Here is a 17,355-nt window from a genome sequence, read left to right as displayed (position 1 = left end):
TGTGAAGGTTGTGTAGAAAACTTAGAACTATACCTACGCCTCATGGGCTCCCATCCAAAGGGAAACAGAACTTTGTTATTTGTTACCTCTCTCCTTGGTTATTATTTTATTGGAGACATAGACTGCTGTTCTACTTGGTTATTATTTTTTAACTTGTTAGCACCTTTCAAATAACTGTTTCAAAAACTTAGAATCATGCTTCCTGGAGCATCTTTAAAATAATTCTATGCAACGCACATAGACTCTTAGTTTATAAAAGCGGTGGTGCTTTTTCTTCCCAGGACGAACTCTCACTGTAGTCGACTTCACAGACCAGAATTTCCAACAGTAAGGCCAAGTGAGAATTTACGCAAGAAACGCTAAGTCAACAATCTAGTCTGATGTAAATACTGTGAATTGGGTTCTGTCCTTTCTAAAGTAGAAATAGATCTTATGCCAGAAGCTACTGACCAAACGCACATGGTACCTTTGGATTTATTTGCAGACACTGACTTTCAGGAAGACTGTCACTTCTGACATTAGCCATTTTTTAAAAAAAGCAACATTTTTTTTAAAAAAAAACCGTAGAAAAGTTTGTGCCAAAACTGCTCCCTCACAAACCCTCTTATGTAACTGAAGACCTTCATGTAGTCCTTCTATTGGAGCTTGACAAAACCAGACCACTGATAGATGAGACAAATCTGCTAACTTTTCGTTTGTTTTATTTATTTATTTTTTTGTCTTTTTAGGACCGCATCTGCGGCATATGGAAGTTCCCAGCCTAGGGGTCAAATTGGACCTACATCTGCCAGCCGACACCACAGCCACAGCAACTCTAGAGCCAAGCCATGTCTGTGACCTATGCCACAGCTCATAGCATCACAGAATCCTTAACCCACTGAGCAAGGCCAGGGATCAAACCCACATCCTCATGGTTACTAGTCGTGTTTGTTACCACTGAGCCACAGTGGGAACTCACTTTTTCATTGGTTTTAATATCAGAAATCTTACCTCCTCTCTTTTCTGACTTCATTTTTTAGAAGATTATAAAGTCGGGGATCATTTTAATTTAAAAAAAGGACGTTTTTTGATATTCAGTGAAGATCAGTCTAAAATTCACTGGCAGACTTTTATGATCTGTTTCAACCTGTTAATATTGCATTCTCTGATATCGTCCGTCTCATTTGTTAATCCGCAAAACTCCTTTCTTCATTAAAGAGAATTGTATTTTTTCTGGTATTTTTCAAAATGATAACAATCTTTAGCAACATAATCCTTAATAAAGTAGATGACTCCCTTCCATCTCCCCAGCACCCCCACCCCAAAATCAGGGCACTTTCAGAGTATACATTTCCCCAAACTAGAGGTGCCATTCAAATGCTTTTTTTTTTTTGTCTTTTTAGGGCCACATCCACGGCATATGGAATTTCCCAGACTGGGGTCAAATCGGAGCTGCAGCTGCCAGCCACAGCCACAGCCACAGGAATGCCAGATCCAAGGTGCATCTGCAACCTACACCAAGGCTCATGACAACACCGGATCCTTAACCCACTGAGTGAGGTCAGGGATCGAACCTTCTAGTCAGATTCGTTTCTGCTGAGCCACAATGGGAACTCCCACATCATTCTCTTTTTTAAAATGTATTTTTAACTTATTTTTTTATTTCCCCAATACAATTTTTTTTTCTACTGTACATCGTGGTGACCCATTTACACATACATATACACATTCTTTTTTCTCACATTATCATGCTCCGTCATAAGTGACTGGACATAGTTCTTAGTGCTACACAGCAGGATCTCATTGCTTATCCATTCTAAAAGCAATAGTTCCCACATCATTATCTTTGTACCAACCCCCAGGGGTTCTGATTTGATGTGTTTAGGGTAAGGCCTGGGCATTAAGATTATTCTTTCCTTTTAAGGAGCACCCATAATTGAGGACCACTGAGAAAGAACAAAGGAACACGCATCAGTAGAAAGGCAACTGGTTTGTCATGATGCCACTTGAAGAGACACCTTTCTAGTTAGAAGTCAAGAGAGTAGCTAAATGCTGTTGTTATTTCTTGCCACCCTCAAAAGTTCCTATGATCCTCAAGAATAAATGAATCCATTTTCTTTCTCCTCCCCACCCTGCTCCAGCACTATTTCTAGAGGGAAGCTCACAGGAGGGTTCCCCTGGAGAATGTTAGTGTCAGTTACATTGCTGGGGATTGAACATCCTTAGATTAAGGAAGCAGGCCTGGGTGCAGCCCAGCTGGTCCTGCCCCTCCTGCTGGCCATGTGGTTGGTATGGAGTCCCTTTTCCTCTCTCTTCCCCTACATGCCCCCACCCAGGGGACTCAGCTTCTGAACCCCCAAGCACAAGTTCCCCCTCTCCCTGCCCCACTTTCTCATATGTCCCAGGTTTCTTTTTTATTGGGCCCATAAATCATCCAGATGATTTAGAAAGTCCAATATTGCAGCAAATTGAACTAAATAACTCAGTCTAGAAAGCATGTCCATAAAACCTATGTCACAAAAGATTAAAAGCAAAAGAGTGGAAAATCACGGTGTGAGCATGATTTCTGATGACAGAATGCACAGGCTGATCTGTACTATGTTCATAACGAGTGTGTGTCCTTATGTCCACAGGGAACTTTCATCCTTATGAAGCCTAGAGCAGTCACCCATGAACTGGGCCAGCCAGACGAAACCGCAGCCTACTCCTTGGAATGGTGACCACGGCCAGGAATTCCAGGCATTTTCTTGCTTTTTAAATTTGGTTTGGCTGCACCCATGGCATGTGGGAATTTCCAGGCTAGGGGCTGAACCCATGTCACAGCAGTGGCCTGAGCTGCTGCAGTGGAAACACCAGGTCCTTAACTGCTGCACCACAAGGGAACTCCAGGCATTTTCTCACTTTGATTCAGAATTTCTCAACCTTAACATGGCTGACTTCCTGGACCAGATAGGGTTTTTTGCCATGGGGCTGTTCTGGGCATTGCAGAATGTTTAGTAGCTCCCTTGGTTCCTACCCACTAGATGACAGTAGTTCCCCTGAGTTGTGACACATGAGGATGTCTCTAGACATCACCAAATGTCCCAAGGGGGTGGGGGTGGGGATAGGGTAATTTGTGTCCCTGTGAGAACCACTGGTTTAGTCTGAAGATATTTTGTACCTGCTAGTGTAAGGTTTTATTTCAGTATCATATAAAATTTGAAATGGCAATATTTTTTTAAAATGTTAAGCCTTCCAATGGGGCTTTGTAAAAATGGTATTCTAAAATTAAAAAAAAAAAAACTATCATTTTGTGTTTGAACTCGTGGAAAAGGTAAACATTTGAGACATGTAATAATCTATCAAAGAAATACCAGTTTTAGGTCAGGTCCATAGTATACTGTGTTCCAAGAAATCTTTATATTAAGCCAGTCTCTAATCCTTAAGGGAAAGGGCTCAGATAACTTGAATCATAGATAAAAGATTTCACATCTTTAGAGGACGTGTTAGCAAATGTCCACAGTGTTTAAATCCAAATTGTCCTCATCTGGATTAAGATAGGATGTAATTTAGGAAAAATGTTTCTGTAGCAGAAACTGAAAAGTTTTACAGGGAAAATTGGAGAAAACTGTGTTTTATTAAGGTAGATTTGAATAACTGTGTATAAGTTTCATAAATTGAGTTTTCTCAATGTGACTCAGAACAGGCCTATTCCCTGTAGACAAGAGTGAGGCTGGCATGGTATGAGGTTCATTCCTAAAAGGAAACTAGTAAAACAAAACATTATTATTATTATTATTATTATTATTATTTAAATTTTATTGGAGTATAGTTTATTTACAGTGTTGTATTAGTTTCAGATACACAGCAAAAGTGAACTGGCCATTCTTTTTTCCCATATAGGTTATGACAAACTGTTGTATAGGTTTCCCTGAACTGTACAGTAGGTTCCTATTTTAAAAATTATTATGAAAAATTTTAAATATCAAAAAATTAAAATTGTATAAGGGAGCCTCATCTCTCCATCATCCAGTATTTTATCAATTGTTGTCATCTCGCAAACTGTTACGTTTAGAACAGATGAGCAGTGAGGTCCTACTGTACAGCACAGGGAACTGTATCTAGTCTCTTGGGATAGACCATGATGGACAAAGCAAATGTATATGATGATGATGGCTCTCTGTTTAGATGTTGCCAAGGTCATTTGTCTGATCAGCCTGTTTAAACCTAAACATCTGCTTTTAAGATGTTATTTATGAAGTCCCAAGTTGGAGTTCGAAACGGAGGAGCAAAATATTTCAGGCTCAGAACATGTATATATGAATGAGTGCTTACTCGTGTGCAAAAATTTAAAAGAAAATACCTGCTGCTGGAGTTCCCGTCGTGGCACAGTGGTTAACAAATCCTACTAGGAACCACGAGGTTGCAGCTTCGGTCCCTGGCCTAGCTCAATGGGTTAAGGATCCAGTGTTGCCATGAGCTGTGGTGTAGGTCACAGATGCGGCTCGGATCCGATCCCGCGTTGCTGTGGCTCAGGTGTAGGCTGATAGCTACAGTTCCGATTAGACCCCTAGCCTGGGAACCTCCATATGCTGCAGGAGCGGCCCTAGAAAAGGCAAAAAGACAAAAAGACAAAAAGACAAAAAAAAAAAAAAAGAAGGAAAAAAAAAAGAAAATACCTGCTGCTCAAAGTAAGAGGTTTAGAGAAGAATATTGCTAATTATGGTGCCATGATTGGGTCCTGGGGAGTTAACGGTCATCTGCAATCGTAGTCCTTTGGACAGCTGATGTTAATATTTTCTGTTAATTTTCCTGGATTTGGTTAGGGAGGGTGAGAGAAAAAAAAATCCCTAAATGCAAGGCATGGCTGGTAGACTCCAATTGTCTTCCACAATTCCTTCTGTCATTTTCATATTCTCTCTTTCTCTCTTTCCTTCCCTCCCCTCCTCTCTCCTTTCTCCACCCCATCTCCTCTTTCATTTCTCCTCTCTTTCCATCTCTACCCCTGCCCATCCCCCAAGAGGTTTTAGCTGGGCATGTGGCCACTCATCCAGACATCTGGAAACTGCATTTACCAGCAGCCCTTAGCCAGGTATGACTAGATAACTAAGTTCTTAGCAATGGAACCTTTGCAGAAGTGATCTGCCTCACTTACTTAAGAGTAAATTACATTCCCCTTCCTCTCCAGGGGAATGCAGCAATGAATCTGGCTACTTTGGACCCAAGAGAGTGAAGGCACTTGGGGAGGAAAGCAGGGCTGACCTGCTAGCTGGGTTGCTAAATGACCTCCTGAAACAGTCATTCAGAAGCCCAGAGAAATGTCCTATGATAAACCACTATGGAAAAGAGTATTTTATAAAAGAGTGGAGGAGTTCCCGTTGTGGAACTGCAGAAATTAATCTGACTAGTATCCATGAGAATGCAGGTTTGATCCCTGGCCTTGCTCAGCAGGTTGGGGATCTCAAGAGTTGCCACGAGCTGTGGTGTAGGTCGCAGATGTGGCTCAGATCCCGCATTGCTGTGGTTTTGGTGTAGGCCGGCAGCTGCAGCTCCAATTCAACCCCTAGTCTGGGAACTTCCATGTGCTGTAAGTATGGGCATGAAAATGGGGAAAAAAGTGTATATATAGATACACATATATATGGTTAGAAAATACACATATACATATATATGCATATATATATACACACACACATACACACACATATATGAATTACTTTGCTGTACAGCAGAAATTAGCACAGCATTATAAATCAACTATACCTTAAAAAATTAAAAATTAAAAAAAAAGTCCGGTAAAACCATTAAGACACTCTGGCCATAGTGATTCGAGGTCTCCATTAAATGCTTCCACTTCTACCCTAATCGATGCAAATGGAATCATTCTTTTCAAAAGTGCATCATTTTGTTCTACTCAGTATTTTGTTCCGTGATCTTGAAAACTTGGCTACTGTGTTCTTGTGTAGTGGTTGCCCTGCAGAAGGTGGAAACAACACCCACCCCCAAAACTGGTTTGGATGTTAGGATTGATGCTGCTACACACACCGTAAGAATGTGGCAAGATTAATTCGTCACATCATAGAATGGTCTGGTTAGAAGAAAGCAGGTACAAGTCAAAAGTGGCAACTGCGAGGCAGTTTGCTTGGTTTTAGTTTTGGTTTTTAAAAATTATTTATTTAAAAAAATTTTTATTACAGTACAGTTGGTTTAAAATGTTCCTTCAATTTCTGTTATACAGCAAAGTGTATACACACACACACACACACACACATACACACACACACACACACACACATATATATATATATTCTTTTTTTTTTTCACAACTATCTTCCATCATGCTCTAACCCAAGAGATTGGACATAGTTCCCTGTGCTGTACAGTAGAACCCTATTACTTACCTATTCTAAATGTAATAGTTTGTATCTACCACAAATTCCCCATCCATCTCACTCCCTCCCCACTGGAAAGCACAAGTCTGCTCGCCATGTCCATGATCTGTTTCTGTTTTGTAGATAGGATCATTTGTGCCTTTTTTTGAATTTCAGATATAAGTGATATCATATGGTATTTGTCTTTCTCTTTCTGATTTACTTCACTTAGGATGAGAATCTCTAGTTGCATCCATGTTGCTGCAAATGGCATTATTTTGTCCTTTTTATTTCATTGTATATATGTACCACATCTTCTTAATCCATTCATCTGTCGATGGACATTTATGTTGTTTCTATGTCTTGGCTATTGTGAATAGTGCTGCAGTGAACATAGCAGTGCATGTAACTTTTTGAATGAAAGTTTTGTCTGGATATATGCCCAGGAGTGGGATTGCCGGATCATATGGTCTGGTTTTAGTTTTTACTGTGGCCAGGAGGCAGGGCTGGGGTGAGAATACCTACCCACTGAGGCTTGCTAGCCCAGGTATAGGGCAAAAGAGTTTGAGGCTAAAAAATAGTGTTCAAACATGCAAAATGGAATTTTTATCTTGATCACAATCCTGAAGAAATGTCTTAATAGGAAACTGATAACTCAATAGAAGAAGCGTTTTCAAATCAGAAATGGTTAAACTCACTTATATACTTTAGTAACAAGAGCATTCATATTCCAAACACTAAGAAAATGTGTAAATGTATTTCTTGTTGCCACTGTTCCAAACTCAAGTATATCATCTACTCAGCAAACACTAAGAAAATGTGTAAATGTATTTCTTGCTGCCACTGTTCCAAACTCAAGTATATCATCTACTCAGGAATTAACAAGTTTTAGAGAAAGGAGTTCCTGTTTTGGCTCAGCAGTAATGAACACAGCTAGGAACCATGAGGATGCAAGTGAGATCCCTAGCCCTGTTCAGTGCATTAAGGATCCAGCATTGCCCTGAGCTATGGTGTAGGTCACAGACTCGGCTCAGATCCGACGTTGCTGTGACTGTGGTGTAGGCCAGCAGCTGTAGCTCCAATTCGACCCCTAGCCCAGGAACTTCCACATGCCACAGGTGTGGCCCTAAAAAGACAAAAAAAAAAAAAAAAAAAAAAAAAAGTATTTTAGAGACAGAGAAACTCACTGGGGCTCATTGTATCAGAACATTTTCTTATGATGTTTAAATGAATTTTAATCTCACTGGGAGATGCTAAAAAAAAAAGAATAAACTTCAAATGACACACTTGAAGGGAACAAAGCTGTTTTTCCTACTAGCAAAAGGTAAAGTAATATGCCATTAACAGAAGACAAATCGTACCTTTGTGTAATTGTGCTCCTGTCAATAGAGGCAGATATTAAATATATATCTAAAGGTGTTTAATTCTAATATCTTTATAAAACTTATAAAGTAACTTACAAATTAAAAAAAAAATCTTTTGTCAGACCACATGTCACCCTATTTATAAAAGATTAGAACAGTTATGCAAATCAAATTCTAGAAATAGCTCTGGGTATCCCATAATTCCTCAAGATAGATATGCAAATTAAACTGATCCTGACTGTGGGTTAAAAGAACCACACACTGTACAGTTATACTCTTTAGTATATTACTCTGTGGAATGAATATCTGTTACTGGGCTTGTTCCCTGTTTGTTCTCCCTTTTTTTTCCTTCTATTTAGCACATTGCAATGCAAGTTGGTGAAGACTAGAGAACTATATGGGGAAAATACATAGGGGGAATAAAAGCAAAAAAAAAAAAATGTTAAATGAAAAAGACGGAAAATTTTCATCTCCTCATGTATTTTAGATTTTATGATCTCTGGAGAATACTGTAATAAGGCATGTATTGTCAGCATTGAAACTGTAATAATTTTTCAAAGCCTTTCAAAATTGTAGCACCTCTGTATATCTTTAAGAAAATGAAACCATTTTTTGCACCCTCTAGGTTCCAACAAAGTTCTAACCAAAACACAGCATGCACTTCGCAGATATCACATCCTGGCAGAAAATAAGATTTCCATCCTAGAAAACTACGCAGTCTGGCATAATTCAGGTAATATAAATGTATCGGGTGATATTTTTAAATATATGCTTTTCTCTGAGTTTACATGCTCTCCACCAAGAGTAGGCTGGCCACTTAAAACTTAATTTATAAATGACTAAATTATTCCTCCTGGAAGCCAAGTGGTAACAGCTTTAATTTACCTGTCTCCTTAATGTTACTGAGAAATAAGAGTATTGCATTCATGCGTTGACGTTGCAACTTAAGACATTTGTGCCTGTTTTCTCTGTGTAATTTGAAGTGACTTTGAGTCTTCAGGCTTTCAGATATACAGTCAAGCAGTTTACTTATCTTAAATGCCTGCCAGGATAAAGGGCGTGTTGACTACCTACTAAAACTTTTCTTCTCCTTTTCTTCAGAGAAAAAGCACAAAATACCCTTTTCTGTGTCTAAGCCTACTACTCCCATTTCCTTTGAGAGGAGAGAGGAGTGGTCTTCTGGAGGGCTACCTGTTTGATTTCTTTCCATTTCTGACATTTGTAATCTAATTTGCTGGTTCTCCCTGCAGAAAGCTTTTGTGTAACAAACTTTCTCCATTAAAATGACCACATCCCTTACTGGCACTACAGCATTCACATAGAATTGGAACAGAAAACTTTGAAGAGAGATTTGCATTGTTTTATTTCCCTTAGAAAAATTCATTTTGAAAACAGACCCCAGAGTGGGGAGAATGTGGGAGTCAGAAAGATGCAGAAGATGGGAGTTCCCATCGTGATTCAGTGGAAATGAATCTGACTAGCATCCATGAGGGCGAAGTTTCGATTCCTGGCCTCGATCAGTGGGTTAAGGATCTGACGTTGCCGTGAGCTGTGGTGTAGGTAGCAGACAGGCTTGGATCTGGCCTTGCTGTGGCTGTGGTGTAGGCTGGCAGCTGCAGTTCCGATTTGACCCCTAGCCTGGGAAACTCCATGTGCCCCTAATGCGGCCCTAAAAAGGAAAAACAAACAAAACAACAACAAAAAAGAGGCAGAAGATGGAACCTGAACAATTTTACTTCCATCTTCTGTTTTTTCCTGTTTCCCTCAGTTAGGGGATCAGCGATAGACTGCTGGGGGCCCTTTCCAGGCAATCTACTATGAGGTCTGTTCTCCTTGTTGTTTTTCTTTTTTTAATTTAATTTTATTAATTTTTTTTTTAGTTTTTTTTTTTTTAATTGGGACCTTCTGGGGGACACACCTGTGGCATATGGAAGTTCCCAGGCTAGGGATCCAGTTAGAGCTGCAGCTGAGGCCTACACTGCAGCTTATGGCAATGCTGGATCCTTAAGCCACTGAAAGAGGCCAGGGAATGAAAACACATCCTCATGGATACTAGTTGGGTTCTCAATATGCTGAGCCACAAGAGGAACTCCTGTTTTCCTTGTTATTCCAGGCTCTTTCTCTGAATCTCCCTTCTGGCATACATATATCATGTTCTACCTTGATTTCTGGTTTGGGGCATATTTACCAGGTTTCTCCAATTAGCTTTCAAACTCATTAGCTAGAGAGCTCAACCTTTCTTGTCCTCATATTCTCCTGTACCGCCCAACAGAGAAACTGGTTTCTTATTTGCTTAAAATTCCTATGGATTTGATAGATTAATTCATGTGGTTTTCCAGATTCCTGTAGTAAATTTAGTCTATCAAAAGCTTGAAAATATACTGATCATGATAACAGTTTTTTTAAGTGCTATTAAATAGAATTGACCTTGTAAAAGCATTTTTTTAGTATTCTAGATTTTATTTCAATCTAAGAAATCAAGTCAAATCTATTTTATATTTTTTTCCAGAGCCAGGTTAATCTAACAATTAACAGCCAGCTAAATAATCTGATAGTTAGAAAAAGTAAATTAAATAGGTCTGATTTTTAAAAATTTGTCAGTATAGTTCTAGGATAGTTCTAGGATATCAGGCAAGGGAGTAGAGAGGATGGAGTCATTCTAAGTATTGTTGGTTAATTGTTTAAAATAGTAGTCATTATGAATATTAATGTTTGAAGTAATAGTTATTATTTCAAGTCAAGAAATCTAAAATCTAGAGATATGAGTTTGCTTGCTTGAGTAAGCACCTTAACAGTGTTAAAAAAAAAAAAAGATGCCTGCTCTTTCTGTCTTTCTGGTCCACTATTTTCATAATGTTGGCAGTATCTCTTCTCATGGTTGCAAAACAGCTGCTGTGGCTCCAAGCATCACATCATCATCAAAGACATCCCCAAAAGAAGGAAAAGGGAGGGCAGGAGGGCTCTGTTCATGGGCTGAGTTAGACCCCCAAATTTTGCCCATGTTGGAGAAAAAGCATAAAGAATCCCTGGACTCTGATCAAGTTTGTTTTTAATTCTATGTACTCTGGAAACAGTAGTAAACAGTGCGAGGATATTGATATGGGTCTACAATGTGGATGGTTGGAGACAGTTTCCAATGACCTGCTTTGTCCCTCACAATGGGGGCCCTGAAGTTCAGTGGTCTTAGAAGGTCACACGGAGTCACACATCTGTCTGGCAAATAGAAAACAGTATTTTGGGTCTAGTACATTTTATGACTCCAGCCATCTCAATTCACCTCAATTTCAAGACAGCTTGAATGACAGTAAGCCTGCTACTCAGCCTGCCATGGCACTGAGATTTAATGACTGAGTTTGGAGACTTGAAAATTTTGCAGGACCTGCCCTGGGACAATCTCCCTCTCTCCGTAGAGCTTTGTTCACCCTTTATGTCTAAGAAGTCACCCCTTAAGTTTGAAAGTTTAACAGCAGTTGAGTTGGGAAAAGAGTGAGGAGGGACTTTGGACACGAGGAACAATACATGCAAAAGGCATGTTGGTATGATCTGTTCAGGGCACCGCCAGTGACTCAGAGTGGCTGAAGCCTGAAAAGAGAGTGTGAGGAGGTGAGACTGGAGAGGGAGCCACAAAGCCAGGCGTGCATCAGGCTTCATGAAGGTAAACACAACGCACCATGAGAGCCCAGAGGAGGGGTGATTGGGCCAAGAAGGCCTTCCAAACATCTTGGATCTGAGTCCAGCACAAACCTGATGTTCAGCCAAGAGCCAGAGGTATGGTCGTACAGGTTAGTTATGCTTGTACCATCCTAATTATTAAGTATTGTAAATCCTACCTTAGCAGAGGATTTAATGAGAGCTTCCCAGGGAGAGAAAGGGGAGTGAGGTGGGCTTTCCAGGGAGCGCTTATTCAGAGGTAACCAGAGAAGGGAGAGATGGAAATACACAAAGAAGATGAGGCCAGGGTAGTGATGGGGCTGGACCATGAAAGTCCTTCTGCGGCAGACCAGAAATCTGTACTTGAGCCTGTGGGTCATAAAAGGGTAGAACCAATGCTGCCAACCCAATGATCCATCCAGACTCGGCCCCAGGACCCAGGACCCTGTGACCTCTTAGGGGCAGGGCATTTGAAAATGTAGATGGCTGATGGTGATGCCCAATGTTTGTAGAAATAATTGTGTCGTGTTTTATGTCTTTAAAAGAGAGAGAGAGAAAGGAACAAAATGGGAAGGAAAGGAAGGAAATAAAGGGAGGGAGGAAAGGAGGAAAAGAAGGAATAAGAAAGCAAGGCAGGAAAGAAAGAAAAGCGGGAGGAAAGAAGGGAGAAAAGGAAAAGTAGAAATAAATATGGCAACAATGATAAGATTTGGCAAGTTTGAATGGTGGATAATGGAGGTTATAATTTATCATTATGGTTATCAGTTTATTTGCTTCCTCATTTTACTCGAGATCTTTCATTTTTTTAAAAATGAACATGGTCAGGTAGAAACCTAAGTAGATATGTCCTTATGCAAAGTGATTTCATATATGGTATCAAAAGACCTAAAAATACTCATTTTTGACCTGCAGGACATGCAGACAAAAATTTATAGACAAGCAACCTCTTTTCTTTTGCTTCAAGTATATACATAACACATTGATTTCACTGGGGGAGGACAGGGGTGAAGTTATGTTAAATTAATTTTTCAAATAAATAAAATTGGGTTTCCCACACACACACCTGTGGCATCTGGAAGTTGTCCAGCCAGGGACTGAAATCCTAGCTGCAGCTGTGACCCATGATGAAGCTGCAGCAATGCCAGGTCCTTAACCCACTGGCACTGCACCGTGCAGGGGATTGAACTGTAGTTGGATCCTTGACCCACTGCACCATAGCCGGAGCTCCAAAATGAATGATTTTAATGGTGGTCTTCCCCAAATACATTGTACCTGTCCTGGTACAATGAGTTTTCTGAAAGACAACTAAACTTTTCTTGATGATTTTTTATTAACAATCAAAGTTCAGGTTAAAAAATTCAGTGATGGAAATAGCTGTTGAGGTGTGAGGGGACTTTTGTTCCTAAACAGTATTTCCTTGGATGGTTAGTTTCTCTGCCTCTCTTGTTCTTCTTTCTTTTCCCTTTACAGTTGGCTGTCATTTCTCATTACTGACTTCTCCTTAGAAATCCCCCATCCAGTGAGAACAAAGCAAAACAAAACCAGATCACCAAGTTTGTACACATGGTGTCTAAGTAAATCATGTTCAAACATAGGTTTGAGGTATGCCTCCAACTTCTGAGAATCTCGTTAAAATGCTCTTTCCTGGGCCCCACTGCGACCCCTTCTAATTTCCCTTTTTCTTTTTGGTTATGCCTGAAGCGGGTACTTTCCAGGCCAGGGGCTGAACCTGTGCTATAGCAGTGACAATTCAGGATCTTTAACCTGCTGTACCACCAGGGAAGTCGCTCGATCCCTTCTAATAATAATCTCTGCAGGTACTTAAGGCAGTTATTATTATGAACGTTAGAATTCGAGAATCACTGGCTTATGGATTCTCCTATTAAAAAATATCCATGAGCTTAAGGCTATATATAGTTGGAGATTGAGCTACTGCCTAAGGCTGGGGTCACACAGGAGTTAGCCTTGACAGCTTGGTTTCCATGCCAGGAGAGGTACTAAAAATTCTAACACCACACGGGATTAGCAAGTTCTATTTTCTGAACTTGGACCACTTGGGTCGGGGGGTGTAGATGAGGAGAGACACTTCCTGGGCTTCTACATCTTTAGGTTAGCTGAGATTTTTGATGTGTGGCCACTGAATAATGAACATCTGGTCTTGTGACCTGGGGAGAAATTAGCTAATATTTACTCATATTTTCCAAATGCGAGACTGTCTCCATAGACCGATTGACTTTTACAGACAAAATAATGCTGACCATTCACCTGAGATAAATGAGCCATACCCTCTTACTATGACTTACCCATCTTGGACTGAATATTTAATAGTTTAGATTATGCTCAACTGAAATAAATGTCAATATATTTACTGCACTCATTTTTAATTATTTTATCAGAATGATTGCTTTGCTTGAACTCATTTTATGTTTATAGAAAACAGTTTTAAGGCAGTATATATATCTACTGCTTCTTCTTTTTAAAGATAAGAGTTGCAGATTTTTATACTGTTTTAGGTTACCAAGCTTCCAAGTTTCTTGAAATTCTGATGGCCACGTAGACAGCATGCACTAAAAGGATAACAGAACATCAGTATCTTACTTAGATGTATATTACTACCTGTCATGGCCTCAAACAACAACAGCAACAAAAAGCCACTCCAGAATGAAAATACTGGTATATTTATATAATGCAAAGAGAAATACAGATATAAATCCTCAAAACGGAAGATACATTAATAAAAATGTAGCATTATAAGCCAAAAAATATTATACAGTACTTGCAGAATTTAGTCTTTCAATTTAAGATGACACTGTGTCTAACAAAGAAACATCATTTAAAATTATAATTCTCATTATTAACTTAAACATCAGTAGAACAGCACAGCTTAACCTAACAAACATTTTAAGGAAATGCTTTGTCTCAAAGTAGAGTATTATTATATTCCATCCATTTATACCATGAACAAAAGAAGAACAATTGTCAAAGTGGAAATTAGCTTCATACAACAGAATAAAACTGGGCTCCTCAAAGCACAAGCTGTTTCCACCAAATTATTTTACTTTTTATTGGCAAAAAAAATACCTAAATAACTTTTGATTTAGTACTCCGCTTGTCTCAGAGCCCTCCCAATCTTCGAACCACAATCAGTACACACAAAAACATGCAATACTGTATGTTCTCCAACACCATTACTAACCAAGACACTTTTTACTCTTTTGAAAGTTACAATTTTACAGAAATGTTTCCACTCAAGATTGGTATAATACAAAGAGCAATTGTCTGCTGATGGGCTGTTTCTAGTGGTATAAAGCAAGGTAGGAAACATCTGACTTGCATTACTTGTTACCAACTACAAACCACTGCCTTGCTACTCACTCCCATTTTCTGCTTTCAATTCAGAATCAATACTGCACAAAAGTTCTCAACGCCTTCAAAGAACCAGAGCAGTCCCCACGACCCCAAGGCCGGCAATTCAGAGGGAACTTGAGACAACTTTCCCTCCTTCTCCTGCTTCCAACAGAAGACCCTCAAGAAATGAGACTTGTGAAGCCCCCCTGGTTTCCTCTACTTCACTGCAAAAAGGTAATGCCACTTGAGGTTGTCAAAAATAGCTTCTGTAGAAAACTGGCCATGGCCTTTAGGAAAGGTTGCATGAAGAAATTTAGTTTAGCCTTTATTTAATTAAAAAAAAAAAAAAAAAAAGGAGTAACATATGGAATAAAAGACATCAGTACCAGTACAAAGACTCCAGGGTCTCTACTGTCAGAATGAAAATATATTTAGGAGGACGAACGTGGAGAGCTGGGGTGGGGCTGAAACTTCGAAACCACCGCCCCCTCTCAAGGAGTCTGTACAATCCAAGTAAGTGACGAGCCACTTCTCAAAGGCGTTTTGAAGGCAGCTTAGAAAATTAAACGGGGCGCAGAAGGGGGGAGAAAACGACGTCACTGTCCAAGCCAAAGGGAAAGGCTGGGTTGGGGTGCAGGTGGCAGGAGGTCCCCTTACAAACCGATGCCTTTCAAGTCGCAGGGGAGGGTGGCCTGGGTGGCCTGGGGACTCTGGCAGCAAGGGAACTGGGCCCGGAAGCAGTCCCTGAGCTCCCTGTTGAAGAGGAAGCACACGACGGGGTTGATGCCGGCCTGTGCAAAGGTCAGCCACACGGAGGCCGTCAGGTAGGCCTGGGGGACAGCGCCGGGCCGCACCAGGACCCGCAGGTAACTGGCCACGACATAGGGCCCCCAGAGGAGCAGGAAGAGCAGAGTGACGGCGTAGAACATCTTGCACAGCCTCTTCTCCGTCTTGAACTCCTCGAGCACGAGGAGGCGGCGTGCGCCGCGGCCGGGCCCGGCAGGCCGGATGCCCACGAGCGCGGGCGGCGTGGGCCCGCGGCCGAAGCCAGCCGTCCAGTTGGCGGCCGCCTGGCCTGTGGCGCCGGGGCCGTGGAAGGTCCAGTCATGGCTGACGGCCGGCACGAGGCGCGCGGGCCGCATCTTGCGGCGGTCGTGGATGAAAAAGAGCAGACGGAGGTAGACGAGGTGCGTGGCGCCCACCACCACGGCCAGCAGCAGCAGGAAGCCGAGCGCGCCGGGGGCGCCGTCGGGCCGCTGCTCCAGGGCGCACGGCGCGTCCTCGTCCTCGCCGCCGCCGCCGCCGTCCAGCACCGGCGGGAAGGCCGCGGCCAGTGCCAGCGCCCAGGCGGCGCACACCAGCATGGCGGCGCACGGCCAGCCGGCCAGGCGCTCGGCGTAGAAGCGGTGGTGAGCGATGGCCAGGTAGCGGGTGACGCCCACGCCGAGCAGCAAGAAGGCGGCGTGGAAGCAGAAGAGCGCGGCCAGGAAGGCGAGCAGCTTGCAGCCGAGCGCGCCCGGCGGCGCCCCCGCGGCGGCCGCGGCCCGCCGCGCCGCCAGCATGACGGCCGGGAGGCAGGCGAGTGCGCGCAGCCCGTCGGCCAGGCACAGGTCGAGCAGCAGGTAGTATGGGGCGCGGTGCAGGCTGCGCTCCCGAACGATGAGTAGCGCAAAGAGCACGTTGCCCGCCAGGCTCACGCACAGCAGCAGGCTGAGCGTGGCCAGCTTGAGGCCCAGGGCGGCCGCCTCGCCGCCGCCGCTGCCCGGCTCGCTCGCGTTCGCCATCGCGGCCTCCCCGGGCCCGGCTGCGCTCCGCTCCGGGGCCGCCCTTGGCCTCGCCGCTCCGCAGGCCTGGCTCCCCGCCGGGGCTCCACCAACCACGCGGGTCCCAGGCGAGATCCCGGGCCGGCGGGGCTCAGCCCGCGCCCGGCTGGCCCCTCCTCGGCTCCCCGAGCTGCCGCCGCGCCGCCGCCATCTCAGGAATGGTGCACGCGGGAGGCGACGGCCACTCCCTGCGCCTCGGGCGCCGCGGGCTTCACTGCGGACCGGGCCGCGCCGCCGCCCGCAGCTCCCTGCATCCTCCTCCTCTTCCTCCTCCGCTGCCGCCGCCGCTGCCGCCGCGCCTCTGGGCTCTGCCCCCCGCCGGGCCCGCCGCTGCCGCTGCTGCAGCCACCGCCGCCGCCGCCGCCGCCGCCGCCGCCGCGGAGCCCCCTCCCCTCCGCCGGAGCGCGCCGCGTGGCCGCCGCCGCCAGCCCCGCCGAGGAATCCCGCGCCGCCCGGGCCGGGCCGGGCTGGGGGCGCCGCCGCCGCAGCTGCGGGCCGGGAGGCAGCCGGGAGGGAGGCAGGGCCCAGGACGCGAGGTGGCGACAGGTCGCGTTTGGCCCCAGGTAACCGGGGTCCGGCGGCGGCGCCCGGCGCCCGCCCTGGGGTCACTGTAGCCTCGCGCGCGGTGGGAGGTTGTCGGGGGTGGCGGGGCCTGAAGGCCTGGGGGTGGGAGACGAGATGGGGGGAGGAGAACTGGAGTATCCGGGATAAGCCCTCTGCCCGCAGCTAACAATAGTTAACTGTCACCATCATCATCGTCACCACAATCTTGTAACCTCTAATATTCAGGTCAGCGTCGATGCGGGTGGCAGTGCTCTGGGGAGCTTTACCAGCATCATC

General features: G+C 43.7%; 1 protein-coding gene across 1 annotated transcript; it reads right to left on the bottom strand.

Annotated features, from left to right (window-relative positions):
* Positions 1–13,999: 13,999 nt before the first annotated feature.
* GPR27 (G protein-coupled receptor 27) lies at positions 14,000–16,905 on the bottom strand. The gene has a single exon (XM_021070852.2). It carries the CDS (start codon positions 16,474–16,476, stop codon positions 15,346–15,348), a length of 1,131 nt encoding a protein of 376 aa, XP_020926511.1. The 5' UTR covers positions 16,477–16,905; the 3' UTR covers positions 14,000–15,345.
* Between the last annotated feature and the right edge of the window lie 450 nt (positions 16,906–17,355).

This window comes from Sus scrofa, chromosome 13, assembly GCF_054392235.1.
Source record: "Sus scrofa isolate SSC_HxYL_T2T_F1_AM1 chromosome 13, Sscrofa_HxYL_maternal_Yorkshire_Landrace_v2.0, whole genome shotgun sequence".
NCBI classification, from domain to species: domain Eukaryota; kingdom Metazoa; phylum Chordata; class Mammalia; order Artiodactyla; family Suidae; genus Sus; species Sus scrofa.
Note: the sequence above shows the minus strand (reverse complement) of the source record. Positions and strands in the feature narration are given on the sequence as shown.

Bases quoted from the DNA above. Each gene is read 5' to 3' on its own strand.
- GPR27 (XM_021070852.2), bottom strand. From the start codon at position 16,476: ATGGCGAACGCGAGCGAGCCGGGCAGCGGCGGCGGCGAGGCGGCCGCC.